Consider the following 14,009-nt stretch of genomic DNA (forward strand, 5'->3'; position numbering starts at 1 on the left):
CTTTAGCAATGTTGAGGTTGAGGTAAAAATCTTCCAGCGCTGTCCCCGGACGCCCCTGTTGAGAAACATCAGTGTAGACTAGAAGGAACATGAAACATCTACTATAATTAAAATATTTGTGATTTATAAATGAATTATTAATTGTTGGGGGTTAAATGTGCGACAGAGAATGTTAATGATTTAGACAGTGATGTAGTGCCACGATGCAGCATTTCCTGACAGAAGTCAGAGTTATAGAGGTGTGTGTATGTAGAAGGGGGTCAAGCATCAATCTCTTGTTTTTGATGTGGGCTACTAGGGTGCAAAACCCTTCTTTTTGAGCAGACATAAAAGGGAAATGAGACATTATCTGTTCATTCTTGTTCCATCACAAGATGCAGTTGCAAAAGTCTCCATTGCTCTGTTACAGGTACAGAAAACATATTTAATAGCATATTTAATATTTTACAAAGTAGGGATGCATTGAATGTCTCTCTCTGTCTTTAAAGTAATACCAAAACTGGTGTGAATAGGCCACATAAAGTTGCTATTGAAATAGAGCTGCTCATTCATTCATATCTTTGTATTATTAAGAAAGCATGATGGAGACCACTTCCAGGTATTATACATTATTTGACCATCTCATTTAACTTAGTGACCATCTCATTGTCGGAGCTACAACTGTTTTATTTTTAACTGTTGAACTTGAACTGCAGCTTCTCATTAAACCCTCACTTGGTTAGTGAAAGCAGTTTAAACTCTTCCTTTCCCTGTCATATAATATAGCCTATGGCTGTTGTAGAAATATGGTATGAGATTAGCTCGACATTTTTACTTGAGGAAATACTTTTTCGTTCTTCTAACATGTTCTATTATTTAATTGTAAAAAGTGTAGGCTACCTTTTTTATGTCAACTGTTCTTGTTTTTATAGCTCTTCTGATTCTGTATTTAGCTCCTGCCAGCAGATGGCAGCAAATAGTCTCTTTACAAACTACGTTAATCCAACATTAGCCTCTGGAGGACGCAGCTATTTCTTTGCGTACAGCCTGACGCTTGATAATTGACTCGACAGCCAATAGGAGTGAAGCAGAGGCGGTCTTTCGAATGTATCTGTCCAATCATCTGGGGAGATTATGCATACTTGTACTCCTCAGAAGCTTCTCCTTATTAATATTTACGAATAATCCCTCGCCATTGGAAGGTTATCAGGCGATATCAGCATAATATAATTAATATGTATAGATTGCCACATAGTATTCAACACTACCTACTTAATATTTATAAGGCAAGCGGAATTTTGTGAACCGCCCAACTTCTTAAACTTTGCGCGAGCTCGTATGGTGATGTCACGGATTTTAAAATGGCGGTTCCAACGTCTGCTTTGAAATTACATTCATAATCTACCGCTCACAGTTCAAAAATAACACAACGGACATCATGTTTTGAGAGAAATATTGTTCACGGATAAAACAAGACACTATTATTTAGATCCAGAATGGATTCTGTGGTCGGAGAGGATCAAACGCTGCCGTTTGACATCAATCTGAGGTGAAGCGGTTTATTTTTTTAAATTTCTGTCAGTCTGTCAGGTAGCGTTAGCATGTTAGCTTGAAGGGAAACATTTAATTCAACAGTTTTCTAATTCTGTTTATTCAACATTAGAATTTAAAAATGTTTACTGTAGGTCACCTCGATAAATTAAGTTAGATATGAGCTAATTTTAACCACTGTGAGCATATGAATATGTTTCTATTACAGTAAGGTAACAGTTACATTAAACTATTCTCCAAAGAAGTAAGACATATTTCATTTATATTTGTATGATTTAACGTAACCGCTGATTTCCTTAGTGAATACGAGTATTATCTCAGATATTACGCATGGATGCTTTTGTTTTCACTTCCATCAGTCTGACAGTTAATGTGTGTTCTTGACAGCTACAAAGACTGATTCAGGTTTAATTCATAAATCAATATGGTTATAATATGAGTATACTTATGAATGTTTATTATTTTGCATTGATATTTTGTGTTTAAATGGAGTAGTCTGAATGCTTTTGTAGCATTAGTTTGAGTCTCATTGCCACCGTGTTAAAAACAAAACACACATGATCCCTGTGTTAAATATAGCAGGGACTTGATCTCTAAATCATCTTGGCACATGAGTCTGTTTTTGACATTGTTTACTGTGTTCAGGAGTCAAATACATATTAAAAATACCTTGGACAGTCTGTACATGCACAATCCCTGATAAACAAACCTTGACAGGAGGGATCATTAGATTATTCAACATTTTGTATGCAAGTGCAATGCATTAAATTGTTTATATTATGTATTAAATACAAGTGCATGTAGTAAACAAAATCGTTTGCATTGAATGCAATGCAATGCAACCAGATGAGAGGATCTTATTTAGTTTATTGGTGCACAGAATGCAGTTCGCATATAGTTTCTGTCCCTGAAGTGGCATTAGTTATGTAGTTGAGTAATGATGACAGACAGAGAGAGAGAGGGAGTCTGGCTGCAGTTATGAGTTGATCATGCGCTGTCAAAGAAGAAAACACACTGCTTCCTTCCTGGAAACGGCACATAGCGGAAAAGCGCTCCTGTTTATTATCTCACGCGCTAATATCTGTCTTTTACCTTTTTGTGGCCATGTGACCATGAAGGACTGATGTAGGTAGGTTATTACACTGTTACACCTGTTCTGCTTGTGTATAGAGTTAGTGCTGTAGATCTGCATTAGACTAATGTTATGATGCTTTATGACTTTGTCAAGTTCAGGAGGTCTTTAATGGTCAAGAGTTGAAGGACTCTTGGGTTTGATGGTCAAGTTAGAGATCAGTCTGTGCTGTCTTGATGGTTGTGTCATTGTAGTGTCACTTTTGTAAAGCAGCTGGTGTGCCTGTGGGGAAACACAAGATGAAAGCTGATATCAGTCAGCTGCTTAATTCCCTGATATCTGATAGCAGCTTTTAACCAATTCAGATATGTTTCTGAAACTCTGACTCGTATGTATACTTATGAAATAGCGTATATAATAGTTTGTGTGTCTTCCTGTGGCTAGCACAATGCTAACAATGCAGGAAAACGTGAGAAGAGGAAGTTGTTTGGCTGTGATGTGTTGTGTTGTGGAAAGGCCGAAGGTGGTGCATCCGTTTGGCTCCATCTATCCTGCTCAAAATACTGTCGATTACAATAAACAGATGCATTGTTTACTCTACATGAATTGGGTGCTAAATGTATATTATGGAAGTTGTTATATTTTTAGGTTGCATTTTTGTTTCTGTTACTGTTAGGTAAACACAAATAGGATGATTTGAGGGTTGTGTTGGGGGTTTTTAGTGGCTGATGCTGATATGTACTTTTTACACATTTTCAAGCTGATTAGAGAGAAAATTCTGCTGAATGGTTTTAAACTGGAGATGGACTGATAATTTATTCTTAAGTATCCGATTTAAATTTCTATAATAATTATCATTATTATTTAAGGGGACCCATTATGCATATTTCACAAGATGTAATATAAGTCTCTGGTGTCTCCAGAATGTGTCTGTGAAGTTTCAGCTCAAAATACCCCACAGATCATTTTTTATAGCTTGTCAAATTTGCCCCTATTTGGGTGTGAGCACACAGTTTTTGTGTGTGTCCCTTTAAATGCAAACGAGATGCTCACTTTCCAGAAGAGGGCGGAGCTTTAACAGCTCAACAACAACAAAGCTGGAGAATCTCACGCAGCCAAAATGAGGATTGTCAGTAACGGTGTTCAGCCTTACATTGTTCAAACCGGAGTCGACACTGATGGAGAGAGTCAGGAAGAAGTTACAACTTTTAGAATGAAACTGGACGTTTATGAACAGTTTATAGATAAATGTATATAGTTGATATGGAGTTGATTCAACTCATTCACTAGCATGTGCCGTCATGTTCATCTTTTGTGTTGAATTGACCCTCGTTTGTGAAGCAGTCCGGTGTAAAATGACGGCATGTCAACAACACTCCACTACAACAGCTCTTCCTCTTCTCTAAAGCAGCCAAACATGGCCTCTCCTCCTTTGTTGTGTGTTATCGGGGACGGGGTTTATGTAAATGTAGAGGTTTGTGATGTCACTTAACCTGGGAAGAGGCTCGTTGTAGTCCCTACCAGCCATTTAGTCCTTAAAAAGTGATTTCTGTGAAAGAAAATATCTCTCTTTGCATTGAACTTTGAGTGTTGTAACTTTGCAGATGTTGTTTATGCTCAAACAGCAACATTACACACTAACTAAAGTTAAAAAAGTGAAATCATAATCAAGGACCCCTTCATAAATTCATATTTAGTCTTATTTAGTCTAACAATTTGGCTATTTATTACTGTTTCAAAAAGTGAAAATTGTTGTGAACATTGCTTATAAGAAATTAAATAATGCAGAATGCTTTGACTCGCGAGACTCTTCTGTTTGACAGCTGCTCCATCTTATGTAAGTTCAGTGTGCCGAGTGTCCTAATAGGCTTGCCATAGGTCTGGATGACTGTCAGAGGAGCAAAGGGGATTTAACTTGTTAGGAAGCCAAGAGTCACAGCAAACACACACACACACACACACACGACATAAACATGCTGTGTACATTCACATTAATTTCTGCCTGCTTACATCATGCTTTTGCTTGTAGCCAGAGCTGCAGTTTAAAGTTATGATAACACACACACACACACACACACACACATATACACATTATTTCTGCTCCTGTTCCCAGCCTTGAGGTTGGGTTATGAATAGCATCCACAGATATATGCATTCTCCATTCTCTCAGTGTTTGTGTGTGTTTTCATGAGCTGGACAGTAAAATAGAATAGATGCTGTAGTATTCAGTGTAACCGCTGGATATTTGCACCTATTTCTTATGAATGCTGACAGGTTTGAGATTAGTTGTGGTTTCAGTGTATTATTCTTGATGTTGCTTATGTTGTCTGAGTGTGTCTCTGTGAAACTTATGTTTGTCTCTTTGTGTTGTGTTTGTGTGTTTATGTTGCAGTATTTCCAGACTGCCAGAGTCTCTGAGCAGCAGCGATTTCAGCATGGACAACGTAACAGGTACACATTCCCTCTTATCTGTTATTATAATCCTGTGAGCACCACATGACTAGGGCTAGGTATCGTAGGGCCCTATGGAATCCATTTAATTTTTTCCCAAATTCCGTTTTTTCCGTTTTAATGTTTCTGGATTTTTTGGACTTAATTTTAATGGTTAAATTTAAATTTTAGTAATCAAAAAGCATGTCTAATCAATGGAAACATTGAAACTTATCTAAGTTACCAACAATTTATTGAAAGGTTAACAAAAAATTACATTTTTTTTAGGGCCCAATGATATGTTTTATTTTATTTATTTATTTATTTTTTTACCAAATTCTGTTTTCTGTTTTAACTTTTCTGGATTCCATTTTAATGGTTTAATTACATTTTAATAATCAAAAAGCATGTCTAATTAATTGAATTCTTAAAAAAAACAAAATGTATTAATTAAAAAAGGTATTTTTATGATTTTTTTGTTTTATTTTTCAGAAATTCTGTTCCGTGTTTTAATTTTTCTGGCAATAAAATGAACGCGTACCATTTAATTTATCTTTTATTCATGAAATTAAACTTTTTTGTTGCACAACAGAGCTTTACTGTTAAAATTTAATAATTTATTATTAAATTAATTTATCTAAATTCTACTGTACAACACTAATATGTTTCTGTCAAGTTAAATAGAACTTAATTTGATGGGTTGCCAAGAGCTTTGAGTTTCTCTGTGTTTATGACAATAAACGAAGCGGTTAAATGCTGATGAAGTGACTTTCAGAGCGGCTCTGGGGATGAATTTTGTGCGTTCTTTTCCTCATAGTCTATGTGCGTACATGCATGCTTGCATGTGTGTGTGTGTGTGTAATGACACTTCTGCGTCATTAATTTCAAAGACATGCAGGGGTTCATATTTAAATAGTCTATTTGGGGTTTAATATTCACGGATACTAGTCTATATCGCGATTTTATTTAAGTGTACTGACCTGCTTTTTATTCATTCATCAAAAATTTGACAAATTCCATGACATTCTACGTTATATACTAAATTCCGTTTTTATGACTGGATTCCGTCATTCCGTCCGTGTTTTCTGCATCGCGGAAATCATAGGGCCCTAGTATCGCCAACTGTCTCACGATTGATATCGATACATGTCACAATTCAATACATCACGATATTGGATCAAATTCATTTTCTCGTGTTCTCTTCACAACAGTCGTGGAGCTTGCAGAACATAATATGAATACACAAATAAATAAGTATATTGATGCAATATAGGCTACACTTTATGCTTTTTAACTATTTTGCTGATTGTTTTAAGCACTTAGATATATGTAATTGTAAGCACATTTAGGACAATAATAATCTTGAGTTACAGAGACTGTTGTGTAAAAGAATGAGATGAAAAGCAGCAGATATTTGTTCCTCCCTCCAGCCTTTTACCTTTAAATCTCTAATGAAGATACACACATGGTCTCACACACTTGTTGTATTTCTCTCTGAAGTCTGTCCTTGCGTACCTAACCACATGGTCATAATCAGGTTTTCATCAAAGCCTCAAAGGTTGAAATACTAAGTGAGACAATGATCATTTCTGGACTAAACAGAAGCGTGTTTGTTCATTCGTCTGTCTGTTGTCTTGTCATCTGCAGCGCCTCTGTTTCCAGGACAGAGGATGTCTCCAGCCAAAGCTCTGACCATGAAAGATTACGAGAACGTAAGTACAACAACAAATCTTGAATTGAATCAGAATATTTGCTTTTGTTGTTTTTCCTATAATGAAGATACAGATTTTAGACAGCCTTTTTAGGCAACTGTGCCTATGATGCCAAAATTTACGTCTTGATAGGCAGCTTACAAGGTTTTGAAACAGCCATTGAGTGTGCTTATATTCTTTATTCTTACATGATTTTTTTTATATAAGCAAAACGGAGACTTTTGAAAATGATGGTGTTGCTGCCCATGTTCACTCTGCGTATCCTTGACGACCGTATAAACAATAACATGGAGACTGAACTGCAATCTTTGCTGGCTTTGTTGTCATTTTTAGCAGCTGTTGTGCAGTTAAACTCTGCATTTTTTAAAACTGCAGCTGCCTTCATGCATAAGAGGCAACTGTTTACACTTGTACACGCATGCTCAGCGTGCATGAATGTGACATGTGACATGCGTTTTTGATCGTATAGTGTAGATAGTTTCTAAAAATGCCAGTGTAGACGAGAATCATTTTCATTTTAAAACGCTGTTTTAAAACAAAAATTTTTTACATCACAACTGGAGGTATTAAAATCTGGAAAAAAATATGTTCTTGCATTTTTTTGTTTACTGATTTGGATCTAAACACTTATGAGTTTAAATAAGCTAATAAATAAATAATTTTGTGTAAACATTCTCATTGTTATCAGTTTAAGTCTCCTTGATGATATTGAGCTTCATTTTAAAGGGTTAGTTCACACAAAAATGAAATTTCTGTCATTAATTACTCACCCTCATGACGTTCCTCACCCGTAAGAACTTTATTTATCTTCGTAACACAAATTTCTATGTGACTATAGTGGTTCAACCTTAATGTTATGAAGCGACGAGAGTACTTTTTGTGTGCAAAAACAAAACTCCTATGCTGTTGATGTAGTAAACACAGTGCAGCGCTTCCGTGTTCTACGTCTGAACGCCGGCTCAGTATTGGCCAACAGTGTTCACATGAGCAGCATGACGCAGGAGCCAGCCAATAATGAGTCGGTGTTCCGACATAAACATGGGAGTGCTGCACTGTGTCTATAACGTAAAAAGCGTAGGAGACTCACAGGGAAGAGAAATTGTTGAATAAAGTAATTATTTTTGTTTTGTTTTGCGCACAAAAAGTTTTCTCATCGCTTCATAACATTAATGTTGAAACACTTTAGTCACATGCACTATTTTAACGAAGTCTTTACTACCTTTCTCGACCTCATAAGGTGCAATGATATTGTTGCCTATGTGTGGTTCAGAAATTTCTCGGATTTCATCAAAAATATCTTAATTTGTGTTCCAAAGATGAACGAAGGTCTTACGGGTGTGGAACGACATGAGAGTAAGTAATTAATGACAGAATTTTCATTTTTGGGTGAACTAACCCTTTAATGGGTTAGCATGCAACTATTTTGGTTTTTGTGCCAAACATGATATTCTGGTATAGAATATCTGCCTGTCCATTTAAGGAAAGGGTTTATTTCTTTTTACAGAGATAAAGATCTGTGTGCATTCCTGTGGCTGTGTGTGTGTGAGAGAGAAAGAGAGAAAGTGTGTTTGTGTGCTTTAGAAACACAGAGACCTTTCAGAGGAAGGTACAACTGCCCATCACTGTGGTGTCTGTAGTTATTCCAGACTCTCTTGTTCCATTTGTATTTCTTTCTTTCCCTTCCCCCTCTTTCTGCCCCAGATGTTGAAGTGAAAAACGCTCGAAGTACAATGACGCACAGTTCACTGCCCTGCCAGCCTCTCTTACACACACACTCATGCCAACCCTCATTACTGACCCACACACAGCCTGTTATAGTCGCTCTGTTTCTCTTTTAGCTCTCGTCCCCTCCCCATTTCCCCTTTTCTTGCACTTTTTCTGCAATTCAGTTATTTGATGAACAGCTCTGCTCATGTTTATTCATGATTGAGTCTGAATATTGTAATGAGGATGAACTGAATATTCATAAAGGTTCAGTGTGAAGGGATAGTTCAGGCAGAATAAAAATTCTGATGGAGAAGGTTTTGTCCAGGTCTTTGTAGTTTTGTGAACTGGATCATTAAATGATCTGACTAGCATCACTACGGTGAACTCTCATGAATGTCCTAAGAGAGCTGTGGTAAAAATGCTAAAAATTGCTGTAAATTTCAATCCATTCCTTTTTTCTCATTGTTTCTATTGTCTGTGTGTGTGTATAAGAAATATTTTGAGAGTATTTTCTGTTTCCCTTGCAGCAAATCACAGCTTTGAAGAAGGAAAACTTTAACCTGAAGCTCAGGATATATTTTCTGGAAGAACGTGTGCAGCAGAAATGTGACGACTCCACAGAGGACATTTACAAAACGGTGACTGACCCACACTGTCACAAACACACATGTGCACAAATATAACATTGTTCATCAATGCATATTGATGCAAGTAGTAGTCATATGCACAGTGACCTCATTTTGTTGACTTAGTAACTTTTATATCTGTGTGTGTGTAGAACATTGAGCTGAAGGTGGAGGTTGAGTCAATGAAACGAGATTTGGCAGAGAAACAGGAACTGCTTGTGTCTGCATCGTAAGTCCTGCTTACATGTTCACTTCCTATTTTTACTAATTATCCATCCTAATTTGGTGTGACATGTTACAGTGTCAAGCAATAAAGCCGTGTGATAAGACATTTTGACATGTGATAAGACTCTTGGTTTCAGTTTTTGATGGATTGTGTCCACCTACAGTCCAAAATCCTATTCCACATAGCCATTAAAACATCAAATTGTTCTGATTGGCTGTAATTTCATTACCAAGTGGCAATATTTTGTTTAATTGGGACAAAGAAATAAGTGGGATTTTTGTCTGTTTTAAAAGCAAAAACAATATTTTGTCATATTTATGTTTTACTGAAATGGCATTTAATGTAAAAAAAAAAATTTTTTGATGACAATAATGTTCAAAGTGATTAAAACGTGTGTCAAACTATAAACAGATCCACATTTTCTAACATTTTGAAACAATTTTTGTCAGTGATGAGATTATGGGTCAGTTCACACAGAACGTGTTTTTCCATTCCAACTCGCTACTTTTCCATTGTTTTTCTATGTAAACGTGCTAGACAGACGTGTATGACCATCTTTTGCAACATCTCGTGCATGACACGTTTTAAAAACGCAGCGCTCAAGTTAAAATCAACGCATCTTGAGACCTTGCTTTTTTTTTTCACTCTGTATTTATTTATTTTGTTGTAGAGAGACCTTGCATTTTTTCCAAATTCCATTGCCTGTCTCATGGTTTTCAAAGCAAAAACACGCTCTTTGTGAACGAGCCCTAACACTGTACTGGAAACACTTGGTTATGACTAATTTGGGCTTTCAGGTCAAATATTTGTAGTTGAAAACATGTAGAAGGTATAGGATGTAAGACACTGATCTAAACGGTATGTGTTTGTGTGTAGGAAAGCACTAGAGAGTTTAGCCAGTCGAGGTGTTGTTGATGATGGCAGAGAGAAGATGCACAGAGAAATGGAGTCACTCAGAGAAGCTTTCAACACTCGGATTCAAGAGCTGGAGGAGGTAAAACAAACCCCACAATGCTTGTAGCATATGGTTGAGAATATATTCTTCATCTTTAGTCATTGCCCTGGCTTTCTCTTCAGTCTCTGCAAGCTGCCCAAGAGGAATTGGAAAGCATGGCCACCATTGCTGAACAGCAGAAGCTGAAGAATCTTGAATTAGAGAAAAAGCAACACACCGCCAACCAATCAAGGCCCTCAGCTGATTCAGGCTCCACCCCTGAACGGGTCTGTGAGCTCCAGAAAGCCCTTCAGGAGAAGGAGAGGTGATCAAGAAAGAAATTAAAGTGCTGAAAGACCTTTTTTCATTAACATAGTGTAACTTTTAATTCTGAAAATCACTGATATGCCTGCACTGATATGTTTTCCACAGTGTTATTGAGCAGCTGCAGGTGACACTCAAAGATCAAGATGCCATGATTGGAGAGCTTCGGAGGAATGAACCGGACCAGCCAATAGGCGAGCAGATGACACAGCTGAACTCCCTGATTGGCCAAAAAGACAGTCAGCTACAGGTTAGTCTCTTAGTTTTGTAAAGCACAACAGTGGCGTTTTTAGACCAATGTTTATGCTAACTTAAACACACATGAACAAACACTGAGTAATGATGTTTTGTTATTTTTGTTTTTACAGGTCCTTAGGGAAGAACTAGACCGTGGGAGAGAAAATGCAGAAAGAGACAAACAGGTAAGCTGACAACTATTCACACTATGTCACCAGAGTGTTCCTCTTTGTGAGTGCTTATATAGAGTAAAACTTGTTTGTAAGCAAGCCAACATAATGATATCGGCCTGTGTGATTCATTGGGCGGCATGTCACTAGCTATTTCCTACATGACATAAAGTTGTGTTAAAAGGAGAAAGGGGGATGCGGCCTTTGAATGCTGAACCATCCTTTTAGCAGCATTCATATTTTAGGATTTATTATAGACATTTGTGCACTCAAGCATAATAGTTCAAATCTATCTCTTTAAAAGCTTGGTCCCTGATAAACCCTGAGAAATCTTTATAAAATTATTATTAAATCTGATCTTGTAATTAAAAATGACTGGAAAGGTCAAAGAGTGTGTGAGCCCTCTAGAAGGGCAATGTGCTAAGCTGGATTAGCAGGTTGGCTGCAGTCTGTGTCTGTTGCAAATGGAAATCAAACATTAAAAACAAATCACTCTAGGTTCTCATGCTAGGGTAACTCTCAAGTTAGTGTGATGTGGTCTCTATATTTGGCTCAGGTCCCTCTTTCAATGCAAGTCTGTGAGATTTTCTTCTTTATTATCTGCTAGGTAAACATTGTAAGTCTGATTGGTGAAAAGTAAAAACCTGTCCTCAAACTGCACAATTTAAGATGTCATTCATGCCTGTAGCATGACACAAGTTACGCACCAAAGTTTAATACTTAGGGTCTTTTGTTCAGATCATCAAAAATAAGTAATAAACTGTTTAGGGGTGGGAATCTTTAGGCACTTCACGATCAGATCCTGATTCTGGGAGTTGAGTTCCGATTCCAAACAATTCTTGATCTACATTTTTTTTTTAAAGGTGCAGTGTGTAAATTTTAGTGGCATCTAGCAGTGATTTTGCGAGTTGCAACCAACAGCTCAGTCCACCGCTCACCCTTCCCTTTCAAAGCACATTGAGAAGCTACGGTGGCCGACACAAGACAAAGATGTCGTCGTCTGAGACGGAAGAGAGTAGCCAGTCAAGCGATGAGCAATTTGTCCATTTAGGGCTATTGTAGAAACATGGCGGCGCAAAATGGAGAATCAAAGTAAGGTGACCCGTGGCGTATGTAGATAGAAATGGCTCATTCTAAGGTAATAAAAACATAATGGTTCATTATGTAAGGTCTTTATACACCGCTGAAAACATAGTTATGTTTATTATATTGCATTTCTGTCAATAGATCCTCCTAAATATTACACACTGGACCTTTAATAATTAGTTTACTGACTTTAAATCTTAAGTTTAATTGTTATTTGTCATTTTGCTTCATATAATTTTGAGATGCAAGTGTATTTAACTGCTTACGCTGCATTCCAAATGGCATAAATGATGCCTTTGTAAGCATTTGGAAGGGAAAACGCTGAAATAACCGCACATTGTAAGCGTAACATTAAGCAAAGCAATTCAGAATCGTTGAAGAGAGAATTGCTTTTTTTCTCCCACCCCTACTAACATGTTCCAGCATGACTTGTAGCATCCCCAAGGCACAGCTTGAGCATCAGTGGCCCAAATACACCTCTTCTCATCAGATTCCCGCTGAGCTGAGTGGATTAATCTGTGTGTGTGTGTGTTAGCAGACGTTGTGCACATCACCCAAAGGATTTCCTGTGTGTGTTTGTGGATTAGAGGGTTTAAATCTGTGTGTGGGCAGAGCACAGTTAGTTCAGTGCAGAGCAAGACGGACGGAAAGGCAGATGGATGGAACGATAGCATGTGTGCGATGCTATGTTTTTGAAGTGTGTTTGTTTGTCAGTGGTATCAGAGTTTTCATCTGGTGAACATGCGTGACCCATGTCGTGTATGCGGCGTATGCGTGCAGGGCGGTCAGTGTCGTTGGTTGTTCAGTGCATGTGGCCGTCTGAGGCTGGCGGTGGTCCTCTCCCATGTGTTGGGTGTGGAGTTGCAACGGGACGGTTTCAGCGAGTTCCTCTGCGGAAAATGTGTGTTCTTGCTCGAGCGCGTCGTGCAATGCGATGTCGCCATTGAACAGCTGCAGGAAACACATGCTGCTCAGCTGCAGCGGCTGCAGAAGGAGAGAGATGGACTGAAAACGCAAATCACCAACAAATACAGACAACATAACCCAACCAAACTAGGTGGAAACACATCGCAGAAACCTCTCGAACAGGAAGTTCAGACTGGAGCAAGTTTACATAGTCCAAAACGGCTGCAATGCGTTCAGCGACCTCAACCGATTCAACCAAAGCAGCGGCAAGCACGGACTGACAACGTGCAGAATACTTCAGGAAGAAGTCAAAGGCTTGTTTCTGTGGGAAATGACCGACAGGAGAAGTTCAAAGGTCAATTAAGGAGGTGTGTGAGCCTAGAGCCTCTTAGTAGAATAGGAACAGATCGCTCGCACCGTTTGAAATTAAATTCATGTTCACGTCAGAGCAGCGACACACGTTGTAGAACAACTGGTGGGCCGGGAGCCCGACCTCGCTCTCTTAGTCGAGACTACCTGGACGTCGTGCACAAAAAGAGCGCTCTGATATCACGGTCAACTTCCCTCCAATCAGTGGCTCTGGAGCAGTACGACCATGCCCTGATCAGTGCATCACCCTTCAAACAGACACGCCCACTGAAAAACTCAACACCCAGAACCGTAGAAACGACCACAGTGGTGTTTGATATACTTCAGCTCTTGAAGAGTGTGCAACGAGTGCAGCCCATCCCACGCTACAGGGGTAGCAAGATTCCAGTACTGTACACACGTGGAAATGCCCACAGGGGTGTGTCTTGGAAGTCGAGGGTAGAGAGAAGTCTGAGAGAGATGGAGGAGGAATTTAATGATGATTACACACCTCTCAAACAGGAGGTACACTGCTCATACAGTGGCTGTGAGATTTTGATGACCCTCTGCTTACTCAAACAGTAGAGTACGACAAAAACGTATGCCTAGAACATTAAGGGCAATGATGAATTCTATTATTATGCTTAACAGCCTCTTTTTTTATTTGTGTCAAATTTAATATGTGCTTTTGTGTGTGTTAC

The 14,009-nt window shown here is 38.2% G+C and overlaps 2 protein-coding genes across 11 annotated transcripts in view; both read left to right on the top strand.

The window, feature by feature from the left end:
- Window positions 1-1,323: 1,323 nt before the first annotated feature.
- Window positions 1,324-14,009, top strand: part of LOC137013263 (myomegalin-like) — a 45,809-nt gene continuing 33,123 nt past the window's right edge. For 7 of the 10 annotated variants that reach the window (XM_067376945.1, XM_067376939.1, XM_067376946.1 and 4 more), the window contains exons 1-9: window positions 1,324-1,528; window positions 4,995-5,053; window positions 6,680-6,744; window positions 8,979-9,089; window positions 9,230-9,306; window positions 10,180-10,297; window positions 10,381-10,562; window positions 10,670-10,811; window positions 10,930-10,983. In XM_067376945.1, coding sequence (XP_067233046.1) covers window positions 1,476-1,528; window positions 4,995-5,053; window positions 6,680-6,744; window positions 8,979-9,089; window positions 9,230-9,306; window positions 10,180-10,297; window positions 10,381-10,562; window positions 10,670-10,811; window positions 10,930-10,983 — 861 coding nt within the window. In that variant the 5' untranslated portion in view covers window positions 1,324-1,475. Of the gene's footprint in view, window positions 1,529-2,437; window positions 2,660-4,994; window positions 5,054-6,679; window positions 6,745-8,978; window positions 9,090-9,229; window positions 9,307-10,179; window positions 10,298-10,380; window positions 10,584-10,669; window positions 10,812-10,929; window positions 10,984-14,009 lie in introns of those variants that run through there. The other 3 variants (XM_067376941.1, XM_067376943.1, XM_067376949.1) reach the window with 3 other exon arrangements.
- LOC137013265 (uncharacterized) lies at window positions 12,368-13,995 on the top strand. The gene has a single exon (XM_067376951.1). It carries the CDS (start codon window positions 12,796-12,798, stop codon window positions 13,891-13,893), a length of 1,098 nt encoding a protein of 365 aa, XP_067233052.1. The 5' UTR covers window positions 12,368-12,795; the 3' UTR covers window positions 13,894-13,995.

The sequence above is a fragment of the Chanodichthys erythropterus genome, chromosome 22, assembly GCF_024489055.1.
Source record: "Chanodichthys erythropterus isolate Z2021 chromosome 22, ASM2448905v1, whole genome shotgun sequence".
NCBI classification, from domain to species: Eukaryota; Metazoa; Chordata; class Actinopteri; order Cypriniformes; family Xenocyprididae; genus Chanodichthys; species Chanodichthys erythropterus.

Bases quoted from the DNA above. Each gene is read 5' to 3' on its own strand.
- LOC137013265 (XM_067376951.1), top strand. From the start codon at position 12,796: ATGCGTGACCCATGTCGTGTATGCGGCGTATGCGTGCAGGGCGGTCAG.